Source organism: Oncorhynchus keta, chromosome 30 (genome assembly GCF_023373465.1).
Source record: "Oncorhynchus keta strain PuntledgeMale-10-30-2019 chromosome 30, Oket_V2, whole genome shotgun sequence".
NCBI lineage: Eukaryota > Metazoa > Chordata > Actinopteri > Salmoniformes > Salmonidae > Oncorhynchus > Oncorhynchus keta.
The window spans coordinates 25,608,037-25,627,471 of NC_068450.1; the positions used below are offsets into that span (position 1 = coordinate 25,608,037).

The 19,435-nt window shown below is 45.5% G+C and overlaps 1 protein-coding gene across 2 annotated transcripts in view; it reads left to right on the forward strand.

Moving 5' to 3' along the window:
* The window catches only part of LOC118363094 (X-linked interleukin-1 receptor accessory protein-like 2), a 530,410-nt gene that overhangs the window by 335,460 nt on the left and 175,515 nt on the right, over window positions 1-19,435 (forward strand). For both annotated transcript variants that reach the window (XM_052488072.1, XM_052488073.1), the window contains one exon: window positions 9,474-9,747. In XM_052488072.1, the coding sequence (XP_052344032.1) occupies window positions 9,474-9,747 (274 nt within the window). The remainder of the gene's footprint in view (window positions 1-9,473; window positions 9,748-19,435) is intronic.

A 19,435-nucleotide genomic window follows, 5' to 3' on the forward strand; every position in this document is an offset into this window, starting at 1 on the left:
GTAGATTGATGAGGGGGAAAAAACGAATTCATCAAGTTTAGAATAAGGCTGTAACATAACATAATGTGGAAAAAGTCAAGGGGTCTGAATAATTTCTGAATGTACTGTATAGGCATCTGGATTTCAACATGTCCTCTGTCGCATGATGACAATGGGTTATGTAGACTTCTTGTGTAATTTTACACATCCTACTCTCTGAAAGCAGAACAGAGTGACGCTAAGGAAAAAAAGCTGGAGTCTGTGTCTGTGAGGGTTCTCTTAGAACAGCCGAGCCCAGCACAATGATTAACAGCATGTTGGGTGAACACAATGCAAATCTATTTCTGTCAACAGAAATCAACTCCAGGCAATTACTGTCCTTTGTGTGCATTTGATTACTACAGCACTTTGAATGAAGCAGTCTTAAGCTGCCAGTTATAGAGACATTCATCAGTTGTCTTGCAGGGTGATTTAAATATCTTGTTGTTTTCCCGGCCTTGTATCTCTCTCCGCCCTCACTCTGTCTGCTGGCTCTGGAGCTGTTATGTATTGATGCTCTGGTAATGGCCTGCAGGATTCACTCAAATAAACAAGACGAACAGGGGAAAGAAATGTTTGGTTTTTCTTCCATCCATGTTTTATTTCCATCTATTATTCCCTGAGTATTGATATTAATGAATGGGGTCATTTGTTTCCGACCACAACTAAAATTAAACTAATTCTTTCTCATTATGGACCTCTTCAGAAGGTTATTTATTCCTGTGACACAGTTGCCTTATTTCAATCATCATCATATGATTGTGTTATATTGTCTTCTGTTAGAGATCTCCTCTGTTGGAGACCTCCTCTGTTGGAGACCTCTTATGTTCTAGATCTCCTCTGTTGGAGACCTCCTCTGTTGGAGACCTCTTCTGTTTCAGACCTCTTATGTTCTAGACCTCTTTTGTTCTAGACCTCTTTTGTTCTAGACCTCTTCTTTTGGAGACCTCTTTTGTTCTAGACCTCTTCTGTTCTAAACCTCTTCTGTTCGAGGCCTCTTATGTTCTAGACCTATTCTGTTCGAGACCTCTTATGTTCTAGACCTCTTATGTTCTAGACATCTTATGTTCTAGACATCTTATGTTCGAGACCTCTTCTGTTCTAGACCTCTTCTGTTCTAGACCTCTTCTGTTCGAGACCTCTTCTATTCTAGACCTCTTATGTTCTAGACCTCTTATGTTTTAGACCTCTTCTCTTCTAGACCTCTTCTGTTCTAGACCTCTTCTGTTCGAAGCCTCTTTAGTTCCAGACCTATTCTGTTGGTGAGCTCAAATGAAAACGCTTTTGGGCATGTACAAAGAGGGTTAGTATCAACATAGAAATCACAATTGGAATGGCTTTCGATTTTCCTATTGACCATAACATAGCAAATAATTTAACATTGTTGTACACAGTGTAATACAGTGTAAAATCTGTTTCTATGGACATAAATCTGTTATGTTTGCTAGTAGGCCAATACATAACCTGCCAATATGTTATGTTCAGTCAGACAAAGCTCACATTCATGCCTGACTCCCAGATGTTGAAAGAGCATCAGGGCTCTCAAGCCACTCCATCCAGTGGTTGTAGCAGGATTGGATCGTCATAGTGTTGTGTTGAGTAAACAAAGACTCTCTTTCTGCCATATGCTCCCCTCGTCGACTGACCCTTGACGTACTGCTGTCTCTCTGACATCTTTCTGTCTCTCTCCCTTGACTTCCTACTAACTCCCCGGGGCTCCTTGTCTCTCTGACATCTTTCTGTCTCTCTCCCTTGACTTCCTACTAACTCCCCGGGGCTCCTTGTCTCTCTGACATCTTTCTGTCTCTCTCCCTTGACTTCCTACTAACTCCCCGGGGCTCCTTGTCTCTCTGACATCTTTCTGTCTCTCTCCCTTGACTTCCTACTAACTCCCCGGGGCTCCTTGTCTCTCTGACATCTTTCTGTCTCTCTCCCTTGACTTCCTACTAACTCCCCGGGGCTCCTTGTCTCTCTGACATCTTTCTGTCTCTCTCCCTTGACTTCCTACTAACTCCCCGGGGCTCCTTGTCTCTCTGACATCTTTCTGTCTCTCTCCCTTGACTTCCTACTAACTCCCTGGGGCTCCTTGTCTCCTGCTCAGCTAGCACCCTGATCAAGATACACCGTGTCATTCTTTCTTCACATACTAAGGTTAATCATGTATTGTACTACAATACTATTTTATATGTATAAGGATCAAAGCGTCTTTCATAGTATTCATCTATTTGAGAAATGTATACCCCTTGACTTTTTCAACATTTTGTTACGTTACAGTCTTATTCTAAAATGGATTAAATAAATAAAAATCCTCAGCAATCTATACACAATACCCTATAATGATGAAGCCAAAACAGGTTTTTAGATTTTTTTTGCAAAAAAAACCCATAAATACCTTATTTACATACGTTTTCAGAAACTTTGCTATGAGACTCGAAACTGTGCTGAGGTGCATGCTGTTTCCGTTGATCATCCTAGGGATGAGTCCACCTTGGAGTCCACCTGTGGTAAATTAAATTGATTGGACATGATTTGGAAAGGCACACAGCAATAACCAAGCCTTGAGGTCGAAGGAATTGTCCATAGAGCTCAGAGACAGAATTATATCAAAGCACAGATCTGGGGAAGGGTATCAAAACATTGAAGGTTTGAAGGTCCCCAAGAACACAGTGGCCTCCATCATTCTTAAATGGAAGATGTTTGGAATCACCAAGACCCTTCCTAGAGCAGGCCGCCTAGCCAAACTGAGAAATTTGGGGAGAAGGGCGGTGGTCAAGAACCCAATGGTCACTCTGACAGAGCTCCAGAGTTCCTCTGTGGAGATGGGAGAACCTTCCAGAAGGACTACAATCTCTGCAGCACTCCACCAATCAGGCCTTTATGGTGGAGTGGCGCAGACGGAAGCTACTCCTCAGTAAAAGGCACATGACAGCCCGCTTGGAGTTTGCCAAAAGGCACATAAAGACTCTCAGACCATGAGAAACAAGATTAGCTGTTCAGAAGTCTTATGGCTTGGGGGTAGAAGCTATTTAGGAGCCTCTTGGACCTAGACTTGGCTCGCCGTGCAGTAGCTGGAGTCTTTGACAATTTTTAGGGCCTTCTTCTGACACTGCCTGGTATAGAGGACCTGGATGACAGGACGCTTGGCCCCGGTGATGTACTGGGCCGTGCACACTACCCTCTGTAGTGGCTTGCGGTCAGAGGCCGGGCAGTTGCCATACCAGGCAGTGATGCAACCCATCAGGATGCTCTCGATGGTGCAGCTGTAAAACCTTTTGAGGATCTGAGGACCCATGCCATGTCTCTTCAGTCTCCTGAGGGGGAATATATTTTGTCATGCCCTCTTCATGACTGTCTTGGTGTGCTTGGACCATGTTAGTTTGTTGGTGATGTGGACGCCAAGGAACTTGAAGCTCTCCACCTGCTCCACTACAGCCCCATCGATGAGAATGGGGACGTGCTCGGTCCTCCTTTTCCTGTAGTCCACAATCATCTCCTTTTTCTTGATCACGTTGAGGGAGAGGTTGAACTGCACTGTTGGTTAAGGGCTTGTAAGTCTACACTTGTTATATTTGGCGTATGTGGCAAATAAAGTTTGATTTGAATTTGTCCTTGCACCACGCGGTCAGGTCTCTGACCTCCTCCCTATAGGCTGTCTCATCGTTGTTGGTGATCAGGCCTACCACTGTTATGTCATCAGCAAACTTAATGATGGTGTTGGAGTCGTGCCTGGCCATGCAGTCATGAATGAACAGGGAGTACAGGAGAGGACTGAGCACGCACCCCTGAGGGGCCCCCGTGTTGAGGATCAGCGTGGAGGATATGATGTTACCTACCCTTACCATCTGGGGGCGGCCCGTCAGGAAGTCCAGGATGTTTAGTCCCAGGGTCCTTAGCTTAGTGATGAGCTATGAGGGCACTATGGTGTTTTTTTATTTTTTTTATTTTACTTTATTGCTTTTCTTTTTTCTGTTACCTTTATTTAACCAGGTAGGCTAGTTGAGAACAAGTTCTCATTTACAACTGAGACCTGGCCAAGATAAAGCAAAGCAGTTCGACACATACAACAACACAAAGTTACACAGTGGAATAGACAAACATACAATCAATAATACAGTAGAAAAATCTATATACAGCATGTGCAAATGAGGTAGGATAAGAGAGGTAAGGCAATAAACAGTAATTAGAATATAGCAATTAAACACTGGAATGGTAGAATGTGCAGAAGATGAATGTGCAAGTAGAGATACTGGAGTGCAAAGGAGCAAGATAAATAAATAAATACAGCATGGGGATGAGGTAGATTGGATGGACTATTTACAGATGAGCTATGTACAGGTGCAGTGATCTGTGAGCTGCTCTGACAGCTGGTGCTTAAAGCTAGTGAGGGAGGTAAGAGTCTCCAGCTTTAGTGATTTTTGTAGTTCGTTCCAGTCATTGGCAGCAGAGAACTGGAAGGAGAGGCGGCCAAAGGAAGAATTGGCTTTGGGGGGGATGACCAGTGAGATATACCTGCTGGAGCGCGTGCTACGGGTGGGTGCTGCTATGGTCAGATAAGGCGGGGCTTTACCTAGCAGAGACTTGTATATGTATGTATGTACTGTATGTATGTATGTATGTATGTATGTATGTATGTATGTATGTATGTATGTATGTATGTATGTATGTATGTATGTATGTATGTATGTATGTATGTATATACTATACAGTATGTGTGTGTGTGTGTGTGTGTGTGTGTGTGTGTGTGTGTGTGTGTGTGTGTGTGTGTGTGTGTGTGTGTGTGTGTGTGTGTGTGTGTGTGTGTATGTGTGTGTGTGTGTGTGTGTGTGTGTGTGTGTGTGTGTGTGTGTGTGTGTGTGTGTGTGTGTGTGTGTGTAAGATTCCTACACACAATACACAGTGGTATTGTTTAACTCATTAGTCCCTCTGCATAAGTAAGACATATGCTGTATAATAATGTGCATGAGCCATATTCAAATTCGAGAGACTGGGAAAACAAAATAAATATACCTTACAGGGGGTTTACGTGTTTGACATGGCAAGTAAATGTAAATCCCTTTTGTGGTCTGGACGGACCTCTGTGGTCAAGTCTATTTATTTAAAAGGGCCTACAAGCTGTGCGTTGATAAACTGCTTCCCCAGCTCCATAACAGGAGGGGCTATAACCCTCCCCACTTCTCCAGCTCCATAACAGGAGGGGCCATAACCCTCCCCACTTCTCTAGCTCCATAACAGGAGGGGACATAACCCTCCCCATTTCTCCAGCTCCATAACAGGAGGGGACATAACCCTCCCCACTTCTCCAGCTCCATAACAGGAGGGGCTATAACCCTCCCCACTTCTCCAGCTCCATAACAGGAGGGGCCATAACCCTCCCCACTTCTCCAGCTCCATAACAGGAGGGGCCATAACCCTCCCCACTTCTCCAGCTCCATAACAGGAGGGAGCCAGAACCCTCCCCATTTCTCCAGCTCCATAACAGGAGGGGCTATAACCCTCCCCACTTCTCCAGCTCCATAACAGGAGGGGGCCATAACCCTCCATACTTCTTTAGCTCCATAATAGGAGGGGACATAACCCTCCCCACTTCTCCAGCTCCATAACAGGAGGGGGCCATAACCCTCCATACTTCTCTAGCTCCATAATAGGAGGGGACATAACCCTCCCCACTTCTCCAACTCCATAACAAGAGGGCCCATAACATATTTATTTTCCTCTGATAAGATTGTTTTTTTCTGCGCCGGAGTGTAACTCATTTCTAGATTTATATCAAAATGGCTGTAACCCCTGCTCCCCCGTTTTATACCTCTGTAAAGCTACATGTCCACTAAAAGCTATCCATTCACATTTCTCAAGAAAATCCTAAACAAACTATCAAATGCGAGGACTGAAATTTCACATCAGCACAAAATATTTGGTGGGCTATAGCTCTGACGTTGACTTTTTTCCTCCTCTCAGCTGTCATTGCTGAAATTGCTATACTGCTTCATGATAAACTTGGCCAGTGTGCAGCAGCCAGGTCAAGCTATTATTATTAAAGCAGGGGCTGAGATCTACACAGGATTTTACAATGGATTGTGATTCTCTGTTGGGCTTAGTAGCTGTGAGGGCTGACGACCAGCAGCTAGAGACTTCAGTACTGGTTTACAGCCCCTTTGTACCGACACACTGTGTGTGTGTATTTCATGGTGATGCCTTTATGTACCATTGTAGCAGACTATATTTACATTTTTCAGTGGCTTTTCTTGAAAAGGTAAGAGAGTTAATGGACAGTTTCTTGACATTGGGTTGTTATATTACATATGTTCAGTCCGTCCCACCAGTGGCTTTATGACACATCCTGGTTACTACTTTATTCTAACTTATTTTCAGACTCAAATATTATAGGTGGCGTTGTGCAAATGGGGATCTGTTGCAGCAGCTGACTGGAATTATACATCTGGCCTGTTAGGCCTCATCGTCACAATGAATAGCTCCCTCCTCAACCATGCCACAGTGGCAAACACCAGGGAGGCAACGATGAATGAATCATTCAGAAAAGTGCATTGCGGCTGTGACTTCAGACAACATATGCTTGCTTCTCCTGCGCCAGTTTATTTCATCTGTAACCTGAGCACTCAGCGTTGGTTGGCTGTGCCTTTTGTCTAAAATACAGTACATTAACCTAGCAGATTGAACTAATGCGTGCCGCTTCTGCTTTCCTTGCATTTCATCTCCCACATGTTTGAGCTCTCACAAATAAACTCAGGGAACATCACCTTCCATCGTAACCCCTCCCCTTGGCTCCAGCCTGCAGTTCGGAGCCATCTCCTCCTCCTCCTCCTCCGGCTCACTTGATGGATGTAATTTCCTCTTGTCAATTTTTACTTCCTGTCTATGTCAGGAATTCATTTTCCAACCTGGCAAGACAAATAATTATCCGAAATAATAGAATCTATACTGTAAATCGTCTTGATGGCAGACCTCTTCACATTACAATGGACAGTTTTTCAATGTAAAACATATTTATAGGACACAGAGAGCTGGGACATGTACCTGGAGTCTGTAATTCCACTGATGTGCAACTGTTTTTTCTGTAGGCAATTGAGCCTGTCAGCTTTTCTCTTCAAGTTGACATCCGTATTTGTGTTCCTCTAACTCAATGTTTATTATGACAGATGACAAAAAAACTGTCTTCATGTCTTTAATGACTTGTCCATCCATGTAGCTGGCTGACCTGGCATTTGGGGTTTGTAATGTGAAAGCATCCTACTGTACTGTAGTCACACAACGAGAAGAGTAGCAGTCCATTTTAGGCAATTCACTGGTTATTTTTGGCCATAGACATACAGTACATCTTAAAGTAGTTATTATTTGAAAATGAACTGTGTTCATGGTAGAGTAAATTATTTTATTTGCCTCTCTACAACAGCAGTGCCTTAGCTGCTAACTGGTAAATAACCCTGCATTAGTCTGATTGTGACTATGACCTTCTCTGCCTCTCCCTGTCATACGCTATTGTTTCACCATGTGTCACGGGTTCAAAGCTCACCAGCATTAAGGCAATCTTGACTGGCTCATCATTACTGGCTCCTGTGGCTTTTCCCCCACTACTCACCTATGGATGACAATGGAGAGAGAGGAGAGCGGCAGCTAATTACCGAGTACAACTTGAAATGTCTTTGAAGCCTAGCTAGAGAGCTCTCATTTAGGATGCAAATGAAAATCCAAATGGAGAAGATGAATATGAGATGAGATTTTCTTCCTACTGCAAGGTGTGAATACTTTAGGAGTCATTTGAATTTGACCCCCACAGTATAGGCTTAGTAGCTTCCAATTTCTGTAGCTCTATTATCAAATCAAATCAAACTTTGTTTGTCACATGCACCGAATACAACAAGTGTAGACCTTACTGTAAAATGCTTACTTACAAGCCCTTAACCAACAGTATAGTTCACAATAAAATAACAATAACGAGGCTATATATAGGGGGTACCAGTACCGAGTCAGTTTGTGGGGGTACAGGTTAGTTGAGGTAATTTGTACATGTAGGTAGGGGTGAAGTGACTATGCATAAATTATAAACAGTGCGTAGCATCAGTGTACAAAACAAATTGAGGGAGGTGTCAATGTAAATAGTCCGGTGGCCATGTGATTAATTGTTCAGCAGTCTTATGGCTTGGGGGTAGAAGCTGTTAAGGAGCCTTTTGGTCCGGTACCGCTTGCCGTGCAGTAGCAGACAAAACAGTCTATGACTTGGGTGACTGGAGTCTCTGACAATTTTATGGGCTTTTTTCTGACACCGCCTATTATATAACCCCTGGATGGCAGGAAGCTTGGCCCCAGTGATTTACTGGGCCGTACGCACTACCCACTGTAGCTCCTTACGGTAAGATGCCGAGCAGTTGCCATACCAGGCAGTGATGCAACCGGTCAGAATGCTCTCGATGGTGCAGCTGTAGAACCTTTTGAGGATCTGGGGACCCATGCCAAACCTTTTCAGTCTTCTGAGGGGGAAAAGGTTTTGTTGTGCCCTCTTCAAGACTGTCTTGGTGTGTTTGGACCATGATAGTTTGTTGGTGATGTGGACACCAAGGATCTTCAAACTCTCGCTACACTACAGCCCCATTGATGTTAATGGGGGCCTGTTCAGCCCGCTTTTTCTGGTAGTCCACAATCAGCTTCTTTGTCTTGCTTACATTGAGGGAGAGGTTGTTGTCCTAGCACCACACTGCCAGTTCTCTGACCTCCTCCCTATAGGCTGCCTCATCGTTGTCGGTGAACAGGCCTACCACTGTTGTGTCGTCAGCAAACTTAATGATGGTTTTGGAATCGTGTTTGGCCACGCAGTCGTGGGTGAACACGGAGTACAGAAGGGGACTAAGTACACACCCCTGAGGAGCCCCAGTGTTGAGGATCAGCGTGGCAGACGTGTTGTTGCCTACCCGTACCACCTGGGGGCTGCCCGTCAGGAAGTCCAGGATCCAGTTGCAGAGGGAGGTGTTTAGTCCCAGGGTCCTTAGCTTACTGATGAGCTTTGTGGCCACTATGGTGTTGAACGCTGAGCTGTAGTCAATGAATAGTATTCTCACATAGGTGTTCCTTTTGTCCAGGTGGGAAAGGGCAGTGTGGAGTGATATTGAGATTGCGTCATCTGTGGATCTGTTGGGGCGGTATGTGAATTGGAGTGGGTCTAGGGTAACCAGGAGGATGCTGTTGATGTGAGCCATGACCAGCCTTTCAAAACACTTCATGGCTACCGACGTGAGTGCTACGGGGCAGTAATCATTTAGGCAGGTTACCTTCGCTTCCTTGGGCAAAGGGACTATGGTGGATTTGGGTTTTCATTGCTCCATGCATTGTAGGATGAGGTTTAGGCTCTTAGTTCCTAGTTTTAGCAAGCATAGTATTCCATGACACCAACAACCACTCTGTTTGCACCAGTCCCCTAACCATATGTACTACTTCCTCCTCCACAGTGGACGGCTGCATCGATTGGTCGGTAGACCTGAAGAGGTACCGGGTCCTAGCAGGGGAACCAGTGAGGGTGAAGTGCGCCCTGTTCTACAGCTACATCAGGACCAACTACTCCATGACTCAGAGCGCCAAGCTCCGGCTCATCTGGTACAAAAACAAAGGGGACTCTGAGGAGCCTATCATCTTCTCCGGCCATCGGCTCAGCAAGGAGGATGACTCCATCTGGTTCCGCTCAGCTGAGCTGGAGGACAACGGCTTCTACACCTGCGTCCTGAGGTGGGTTTATTTAGTTCCTGTGCCTCTGAGGAATGAAACAGTTGAGCTTTTCTTACAGTAACCCCCAACCAAGCACCATGTTTATTTTAGTCATCCACAGCCCATTGAAAGCCCACATTTTCAGTATGTGAGTATTCATTGGATAACAGTTCATGACTGATCTTGGCTAGTGGTCCCACATATTGTACAGTAGTTTGAGAGACCCTAATTTATCCATTTAGTTTACATCTACTTTCCAAAGCTACTGTGGTGAGTCAGTGTGTCTATTGTGATGCTGAACAGCCTCCTTGTTGCACACCCAATGCGCCAGCCAAGCAAGCCCTGCGATTGCACACAGCATAAGGAGGAGGGAGAGATCCACATCGCATGCCATGTTTCGTTTCCTCGCGGAGGAATGCATGACTGGCCTTGTGAGGTTAGTTCACCCCTGACACTGAACTGTGGTTGACTGTGGAACATGTAACTGACATTCCACAAAAGAATAGGCTTTGCCAAAATCATTAATATCAAATCCATGATGTTCCTGTCAGTTCTATGCGAGAAGGATTGTGCTAGAATTTCCTCCTCGGATTATGACATCAAACAACCTGCGAATCATTTGATGAATAAAAAGGTGTTTTTATAACATCTAGTAAAAATATTTTCACTGTTCCTAGCTACTTTACCGTAAGAGTCAATGGTGAATAGAAAATAGAGACAACCTGACAGAGGCTTCAGCAAAACTCTCCTCAGATGAAGATCTAGCCCCTCTCTAACAAAGCTGATGCTTCTCCCTGGCCAATAATACGTGTTTTCTCCCTCCTCTGCACTCCCCTCATGCTACGCTAACAGTCTATTTAGGAGAAGGTCCTGTCACTTTCACCTCGCTTCTTATTTGACTTACTTTCCCACCGAGTTGGTCATAGCAACAGCCACAGCTCAGACAGCCCGGCGCATTGCATTCCAATGTGTTAGCTAGCTGGAGAGTCATCAAGCTGAGCCTTATTCTTTTGCCTGGGGAAAGACAGATCGTTTGGAAGGAGAAGAAAAAACAATACTGGAAATTGAAGTGGCAATTTGCCCTGTGAAATGTGTTATTGAAAATAAGATACTGTATACAGTGATGTATCTCTATGAAGTAATCTCAATATCCTCCAAATTCAATGAATTGTCTCTCAAAGACGTTCAAGGTGAAAAGAAGAGAGAAGTCCTCTTTTCACGCTTTAGTTTCCATTAATGGTGATTCTTGATCCCTGAATCCAAAGGAGCAGAAATCCAGATAAGTGGTGTTTTGGGTTTCTGGAGATCCCCCAGCAGCTTCTTTAATTCACCCCCACAATGCTGAAACTCACAATAATGATACAAAACTACATCAGCACAGAGGAAGAAAGGCTGGCAGCACCCAGTTCTGAATCTAAAGGTAGGAATGTACAGTCTTCTCAGAGACAATTGCTGTAAAATGACATTGGCAGATGCTGCTGTGTCTGAAATGACAGGTTGGCTCTGGAATGACAGGGTGGCTCTGGAATGACAGGGTGGCTCTGGAATGACAGGGTGGCTCTGGAATGGAGGAATGTATTTTCTCAGAGGGTCTGCTGACCGCAGGAGGAGTAATATTCTGTGTCTGTCTCAGGCCCCCTACGCAGGCCACTTGGAATAAAACAGACATCTTCAAACACACACACACAAACACATACACAGATACACACACACAAACACACACTAGCCCTGCCATCGAGGCCTTCATGGCAGTTATATGGGGTACCAGGCGATGTCCTGTTTTATTGCAACATGAACAGTGACTAATCATGCCTGAATGCCAGAGAATCTCACAGCACCAGCATGACATGCTGTAGCCAACGAGTCGATGCAATCTGCCTGGCTAATGCGCCTCGAGAGACAGATTCACCACACCTTTATTTCTCATTCTCTCCAGTGAGGCTAGACGAACCTCCCACATCACAGCACTGATGGAGGGAGAGGCATTTCACACCTTCCCCCAAACAATGGACACACGCTTAGCTTTGTTCAATAACTTTATGCCGAGGAGAGATACAACACATGTTCCCAATGTCTGAGGGATGCCTCTTATAGAACACATACACAGTACATTATCTGAGCTAGGCTATCCCCCTGAGGCCTGTAGGGTAATATGTGCCACCTGTCTTTTTCTCCCCTCATAAGATAATAGTTCTTTCTCCAATCGCCCGGATGTCACAGACCTTTTCTTTCAAAGCGGTCCAGGTTTTTAAACCTTTCTATTAATCTGTCCACGCAGGAGCCCATTAGAGAGAGAGAGCCAGAGAAGTGAGTCTGTTCTTTGGCACTGGCTGAATCTACACTACCTCGCTTGCCAGTTCAATTCAAATTACACGCTCAAGCTTCAGCTTTGACAAGAATCAACTTTTAATCTCTCAAAACCACCTTTATATTTACTTGGGCAGAGACTATTGTTATACATGTCTACAAAGAGGGGATGGAGAGTGATCTGTCTGGCTTTCATGGAATCACATCAAAGACAAATCTGGGTATACAGTAACTCACCAACCAGTGATTAAAAATGTTTTCAGTAAATACATTACAATGGGTCTAGACTTAAACAATCATTGTTAAAATTCTGTTCTACTAGATAAGATGTAATCATTTTGTAATGTGAAGCTTCACCATATGAGGCTGTGTTCTACTAGATGAGATGTAATCATTGTGTAATGTGAAGCTTCACCATATGAGGCTGTGTTCTACTAGATAAGATGTAATCATTTTGTAATGTGAAGCTTCACCATATGAGGCTGTGTTCTACTAGATAAGATGTAATCATTTTGTAATGTGAAGCTTCACCATATGAGGCTGTGTTCTACTAGATGAGATGTAATCATTTTGTAATGTGAAGCTTCACCATATGAGGCTGTGTTCTACTAGATAAGATGTAATCATTTTGAGAAGCTGCTGTGTTCTACTAGATGAGATGTAATCATTTTTGTAATGTGTTCTACTAGAAGCTTCACCATATGAGGCTGTGTTCTACTAGATAAGATGTAATCATTTTGTAATGTGAAGCTTCACCATATGAGGCTGTGTTCTACTAGATAAGATGTAATCATTTTGTAATGTGAAGCTTCACCATATGAGGCTGTGTTCTACTAGATAAGATGTAATCATTTTGTAATGTGAAGCTTCACCATATGAGGCTGTGTTCTACTAGATAAGATGTAATCATTTTGTAATGTGAAGCTTCACCATATGAGGCTGTTGTAATGGGGTGCGTGCTGGTGGCAGGGTAGTCAGGCGCAGGAGAACGAACTTGGTATAAATGTAGTATTTTAATAAATGCTCACAAACTATGGGTACAAGTGGGTACAAAACCCGTTGCACACCATAACATACATAACATACAAAGTACCAATACATACAACAAACAATCTCCGACAAAGACATGAGGGGAAACAGAGGGTTAAATACATGTAATTGATGGGATTTGAACCAGGTGTGATGGAAGACAAGACAAAACCAATGGAAAATGAAAAATGAATCAGTGATGGCTCGAAGACCGGTGACGTCGACCTCCGAACACCACTCGAACAAGGAGAGGGGCCGACTTCGGCAGAAGTTGTGACAGTACCCTGGAGCCGCTCGTCGATACCGACCTCGGGGACGACCCAGAGGGCGAGGCACAGGGCGATCCGGATGGAGACGGTGGAAATCTCGCAGCATAGAAGGATCCAACACATCCTCCACCGGAACCCAGCATCTCTCCTCCGGACCATACCCCTCCCAGTCCACCAGGTCCTGAAGGCCCCTCGCCCGACGTCTTGAATCCAGTACGAACAGAGTACGCTGGGGCCCCCTCAACGTCCAGAGGGGGCGGAGGAACCTCCCGCACCTCAGCCTCCTGGAGCGGGCCAGCCACCAACGGCCTGAGGAGAGACACATGGAACGAGGGGTTAATGCGGTAATCCGGGGGAAGATGTGACCTATAACATACCTCGTTCACTCTCCTCAGGACTTTAAATGGCCCCACAAACCGCGGACCCAGCTTCCAACAGGGCAGGCGGAGTGGAAGGTTTCGGGTCGAGAGCCAGACCCGGTCCCCCGGGGCGAACATGGGGGCCTCACTGCGGTGACGGTCTGCACCAACTTTCTGGCGCAGCACGGTGCGCTGAAGGTGGACAGTGTCCCATGTCCCTCCGCGCGCCGGAACTAGTCATCCACCGCAGGAGCCTCGGTCTGACTCTGCTGCCAAGGAGCCAGAACCGGCTGATACCCCAAAAAACACTGGAAAGGAGAGAGGTTAGTTGAGGAGTGACGGAGAGTGTTGTGGGCCATCTCTGCCCAGTGCACGAATGCTGCCCACTCTCCCGGCCGGTCCTGGAAATAAGACCTCAGAAACCTACCCACATCCTGGTTAACTCTCTCCACCTGCCCGTTACTCTCGGGGTGAAAACCTTGACGTAAGGCTGTCCGAGACCCCCAGACGTTCCATGAACGCCCTCCAGACCCTCGACATGAACTGGAGACCCCAATCAGACACTATATCCTCAGGCACCCTGTAGTGCCAGAGGACGTGAGTAAACAGGGCCACTGCAGTCTGTAGGGCCGTAGGGAGACCGGGCAAAGTGAGGAGACGACAGGACATAGTAAAACGATCCACAATGACCAGGATCGTGGTGTTACCCTGTGAAGGTGGAAGATCAATTATGAAATCCACCGACAGGTGCGATCACGGCCATTGTGGAACGGGTAAGGGTTGTACCTTACTTTATTTATTTATTTATCCATTGTTTTACCAGGTAAGTTAACTGAGAACACATTCTCATTTGCAGCAACGACCTGGGGAATAGTTACAGGGGAGAGGAGGGGGATGAATGAGCCAATTGTTAACTGAGGATTATTAGGTGACCGTGATGGTTTGAGGGCCAGATTGGGAATTTAGCCAGGACACCGGGGTTAACACCCCTACTCTTACGATAAGTGGCATGGGATCTTTAATGACCTCAGAGAGTCAGGACACCCGTTTAACGTCCCATCCGAAAGACAGCACCCTACACAGTGTCCCCAATCACTGCCCTGGAGCATTGTGATATATATATATATATTTTTTTAGACCAGAGGAAAGAGTGCCCCCTACTGGCCCTCCAATACCACTTCCAGCAGCATCTGGTCTCCCATCCAGGGACTGACCAGGACCAAACCTGATTAGCTTCAGAAGCAAGCCAGCAGTGGTATGCAGGGTGGTATGCTGCTGGCGCAGCACCTCTGGGCAGGTGCCTAGCAGCATTACACTGGGTGCACACCGAGCAGGAGGAAACATAAACCCTCACAGCCAAAGTGGGCCACCAGTACTTCCCACTAAGACAGAGCACCATCCGGGCCGATCCCAGGATGACCAGAGTAGGGTGACGTGTGGGCCCAATAGATTAGCTGGTCGCGGACAACAGACGGAATGTACAGACGCCCAGCTGGACACTGAGGGGGAGCGGGCTCTGCACGTGACGCCCACTCCATGTCCGCGTCCAGCTCCCATACTACCGGCGCCACCAAGCAAGAGGCCAATTACGCACGGCTGCAATGCGATCACTCTCCATCTCCACCCCTGACGTGGAAATATGATACCCTACGAGGGAGACGGACTGTTGGAAGAACAGGCATGTCTCAGCCTTGACGTACAGGTCATGCTCCAACAGGCGACCAAGCACCAAGCGTCCAAGCACTCTGCGCACGTGCAGCGGAGTATATCAAAATGTTATCAATATACACCACTACACCCTGCCCATGCAGGTCCCTGAAAATCTCTTATACAAAATGTTGGAAGACTGATGGCGCATACATCAACCCTTACGGCATGACGAGGTACTCATAGTGCCCAGAGGTGGTACTGAAAGCCGCCTTCCACTCGTCTCCTTCCTGGATATGCACCAGGTTGTAAGCGCTCCTGAGATCTAGTTTGGTGAAGAAGCGCGTCCCGTGCATTGACTCTATTGCTGTAGCTATGAGCAGTAGTGGGTAACTATACCTCACCCTGATCTGATTGAGACCCCGATAGTCAATACACGGGCACAGACCCCCATCCTTCTTCTTCACAAAAAAGAAACTTGAGGAGGCGGGTGAAGTGGAGGACCGAATGTACCCCTGACGCAGGGATTCGGAGACATATGTTTCCATAGCCTCCTGTGAGAGGGGATACACGTGACTCCTGGGAAGTGCAGCGTCTACTAGGAGATCTATCGCACAATCGCCCCGTCGATTAGGTGGTAATTGAGTCGCCTTCTTTTTAGAGAAGGCGAGAGCCAAATCGGCATATTCAGGGGGAATGTGGTCTGGACTCTCCACCGAGGATTTCTGAACAGCATTGCCAATCAGGTGCATTGCCAATCAGGTGTAGCCCGACAGGAATGGGGTATGGCAGCTGACGACCTTACATACCAGTGTATCCATCTGCGAATGGATTATTTCAGCAGGATAATGCCACAATGGTTCCAGGAACATGACAGTAATTTTTAAGCTTACTGCAGTGGCCTGCCCAGTCACCAGATCTTAATCCAAGATGAAACAAGCTATTCAGAGTAGAGATCCACTACCACCCAAATTGACACAACTGTGGGAAGCATTGTTGTCAACATGGGCCATCATGCCTGTGGAACGCTTCCGACACCTTGTAGAGTCTATGCCCCGACGACTTGAGGCTGTTCTGAGGGGAAAAGGGGGTGCAAACATGTTCTTAATGCTTTGTATACTCAGTGTATTTTGAAACTGTGAGAGTGATAGTTAAATCAGTTTTCAATTTCATTGTATTTCCATTGTGAATTCATGCAACATATCTTGACTGACATACTGTATCATTTGACCACTACAGTGTATTTGTTATGATAATAATCCATATAAAGTGCAGTAATTTGTTAAATTAGAGGTACGTGTGAAAGTGAAACCATTGTTGAAATACTATAAAAGTCTGAGATAATGGGAAATCGAAAATCGAAAATCGAGGCTAATATTGCTCTTTTGGAAGATTGGTAGGAGTTTTTTTGCAGAAAGTACAGATTGGCTCATCAGATATAATTTCCCATGAGGATTTAAGACCTGCCTTAGAGAGGCAAACAAACACATGCCATTCCAGTGCACATCCAAGTGCTATCCGCTCTCAGGTTTTAGTCAACAGCAACTTTTCAGTGGGAGCTTGCTGATCTCACAGCCCTCGATGAGCCAATGTTTTGGATGGAATCATCAGCAAAACAAAATGTTACATACAATTTCCATACACCATTTCACAACAGGTTGAAGTCCAGAGGGGTTTCTTTGCCATCAATGGGCTCCCAAATACAAGCAGAGCAGTAGAAGACAGCAACATCGCCATAAAAGCACAATCCCAAAACAAGTTATGTGAACAGAAAAGCTTTACACTATTAATGTGCAGGTGATAGGTTGTGATGCGCAAAAGACGCTGCTGAATGTGGTGGCCAGGTGGAAAGCACGACTCACAGAACAGCAATGTTGGCCTATACTCCTACACGAGACAGCTGTTGAGGATAGATGTCTTATTGGTGAGTTGCCTACTCATTTGAGGGATATTTGCCATTGCTAAAGCAACTTGAATTGCCCTAATGGTCCGCTCTTTGTACCTATGTGTGCCTGCCCTAAGCCTGTGTGTTGAGGCACAGCTCTGGGGAAGGGTATCGAAAAATGTCTGCAGCATTGAAGGACCCGAAGAACACAGTGGTCTCCATCATTTTTAAATGGCAGACCTTTGGAACTACCAAGACTCTTCCTAGAGCTGGCCGCCTGGCCAAACTAAACAATGGGGGGAAAAGGGCCATGGTCAGGGAGGTTACCAAGAACCTGATGGTCACTCTGACAGAGTTCTTGAGATCCTCTGTGGAGATGGGAGAATCTTCCAGAAGGACAACCATCTCTGCACCACTCAATCAGGCCTTTATGGTATAGTGGCCACACGGAAGCTACTCCTCAGTAAGAGGCACATGACAGCCCGCTTGGAGTTGCCAAGACTCTCAGACCATGAGAAACAAGATTCTCTGGTCGGATGAAACCAAGATTGAACTCTTTGGCCTGAACACCAAGCGCCACATCTGGAGGAAACCTGGCACCATCCCTACGGTGAAGCATGGTGCTGGCAGCATCATGCTGTGGGATGTTTTTCAACAGCAGGGACTGGGAGACTAGTCAGGATCGAGGCAAACATGAACGGAGCCAAGTACAGAGAGTTCTTTGATGAAAACCTGCTCAAGAGTGCTCAGGACCTCAGACTGGGGCAAAGGTTCACTTTCCAACAGGACAATGACCCTAAGCACACAGCAAGACAACGCAGGAGTGCCTTCGGGACAAGTTTTTGAAAATAGCTGTACAGCAACGCTCCCCATCCAACCTGACAGAGCTTCGGAGGATCTTCAGAGAACACATGTGTGCCAAGCTTGTAGAGTCATACCCAATTCGATTTGAGGCTGTAGGCGCTGCCAAAGGTGCTTCAACAAAGTACTGAGGTAAGGGTCTGAATACTTATGTATATGTGATATTTCAGTTTATTTTTTGTAAAATATTGGTAAACATGTCTGAAACCCTGTTTTTGTAATCAATTTTAGAATAAGGCTGTAATGTAACAATATGTGGGAAAAGTCAAGGGGTCTGAAGGCACTGTACATTCCCAGCGGGCTTTAAAGGGATGATTTTGACCATACAGTGTATGGTTAATTAGGGAGTGTTTCGAAATGCAAATAGAAGAGGTTGTACCCGAGCACTGAGGCTGAGAACAATTGATAAATCACTCTTTTTCTATGAGTACGAACATTCAAAATTCCTTTCATAAAGAGTATCTTAGAATAGTTTACACGCAATATTAATAAATGAAGCCCCAGGAACTGGATTCCCAGAATAAGGAGTAAGGAGTTTTGATGCTGGAGAAAACCTGGCTGTATCGCTGATATGCTGCTCTGCGTAGCAGCCCCATAGGGACCACTCTCGCGCCCATTTAACCTTGAACATCACACAATCCCATTGATCCAGGTTGAACCAACTCCTGCAGATTAGTGATGTGGAGAGTTTCATCAATGGCCCATGAGTCAACAGAAACCCCATTGTCCTGTGTAGTGATGACGTACTCAGATTCTTTCACACATTGACATGTTTCTTGCCATTGCTTTTCAACGCCTTTTTTTAAATGTGATTTCCTTGTACATTCTGTCTGTTTGATCTTCTCTTCGTGTGTGTAGTGGGAGAGAGAGAGAGAGAGAGAGCGAGTGAGAGTGTGCGTCTGTTACTTTTTTTCTCCAAAGATCATTTACACTGGGGCGGCAGGGTAGCCTAGTGGTTAGAGCATTGGACTAGTAACCGGAATGTTGCAAGTTCAAACCCCTGAGCTGACAAGGTACAAATCTGTTGTTCTGCCCCTGAAAAGGCAGTTAACCCACTGTTCCTAGGGTGTCATTGAAAATAAGAATTTGTTCTTAACTGACTTGCCTAGTTAAATATAACTGGAGGTTTAATTGCTCCAGAAGTAGGGTCTTCATGGTTCATTCCCAGTTAGAGTATTTATAATTTTAATTAAATTGGGGGCTCATGTTCTCTTAAATATTTTGCATTCCTCTTTAAAAACTTGACTACATTTTCCTCTTTCTCCCTCTTACAGAGAAATGGTGGAAATTATTTCTCCCCCCCCATTTGAATCAATTTAGATTTAACCTGTTGCATGTAAAATTCTCTCTCT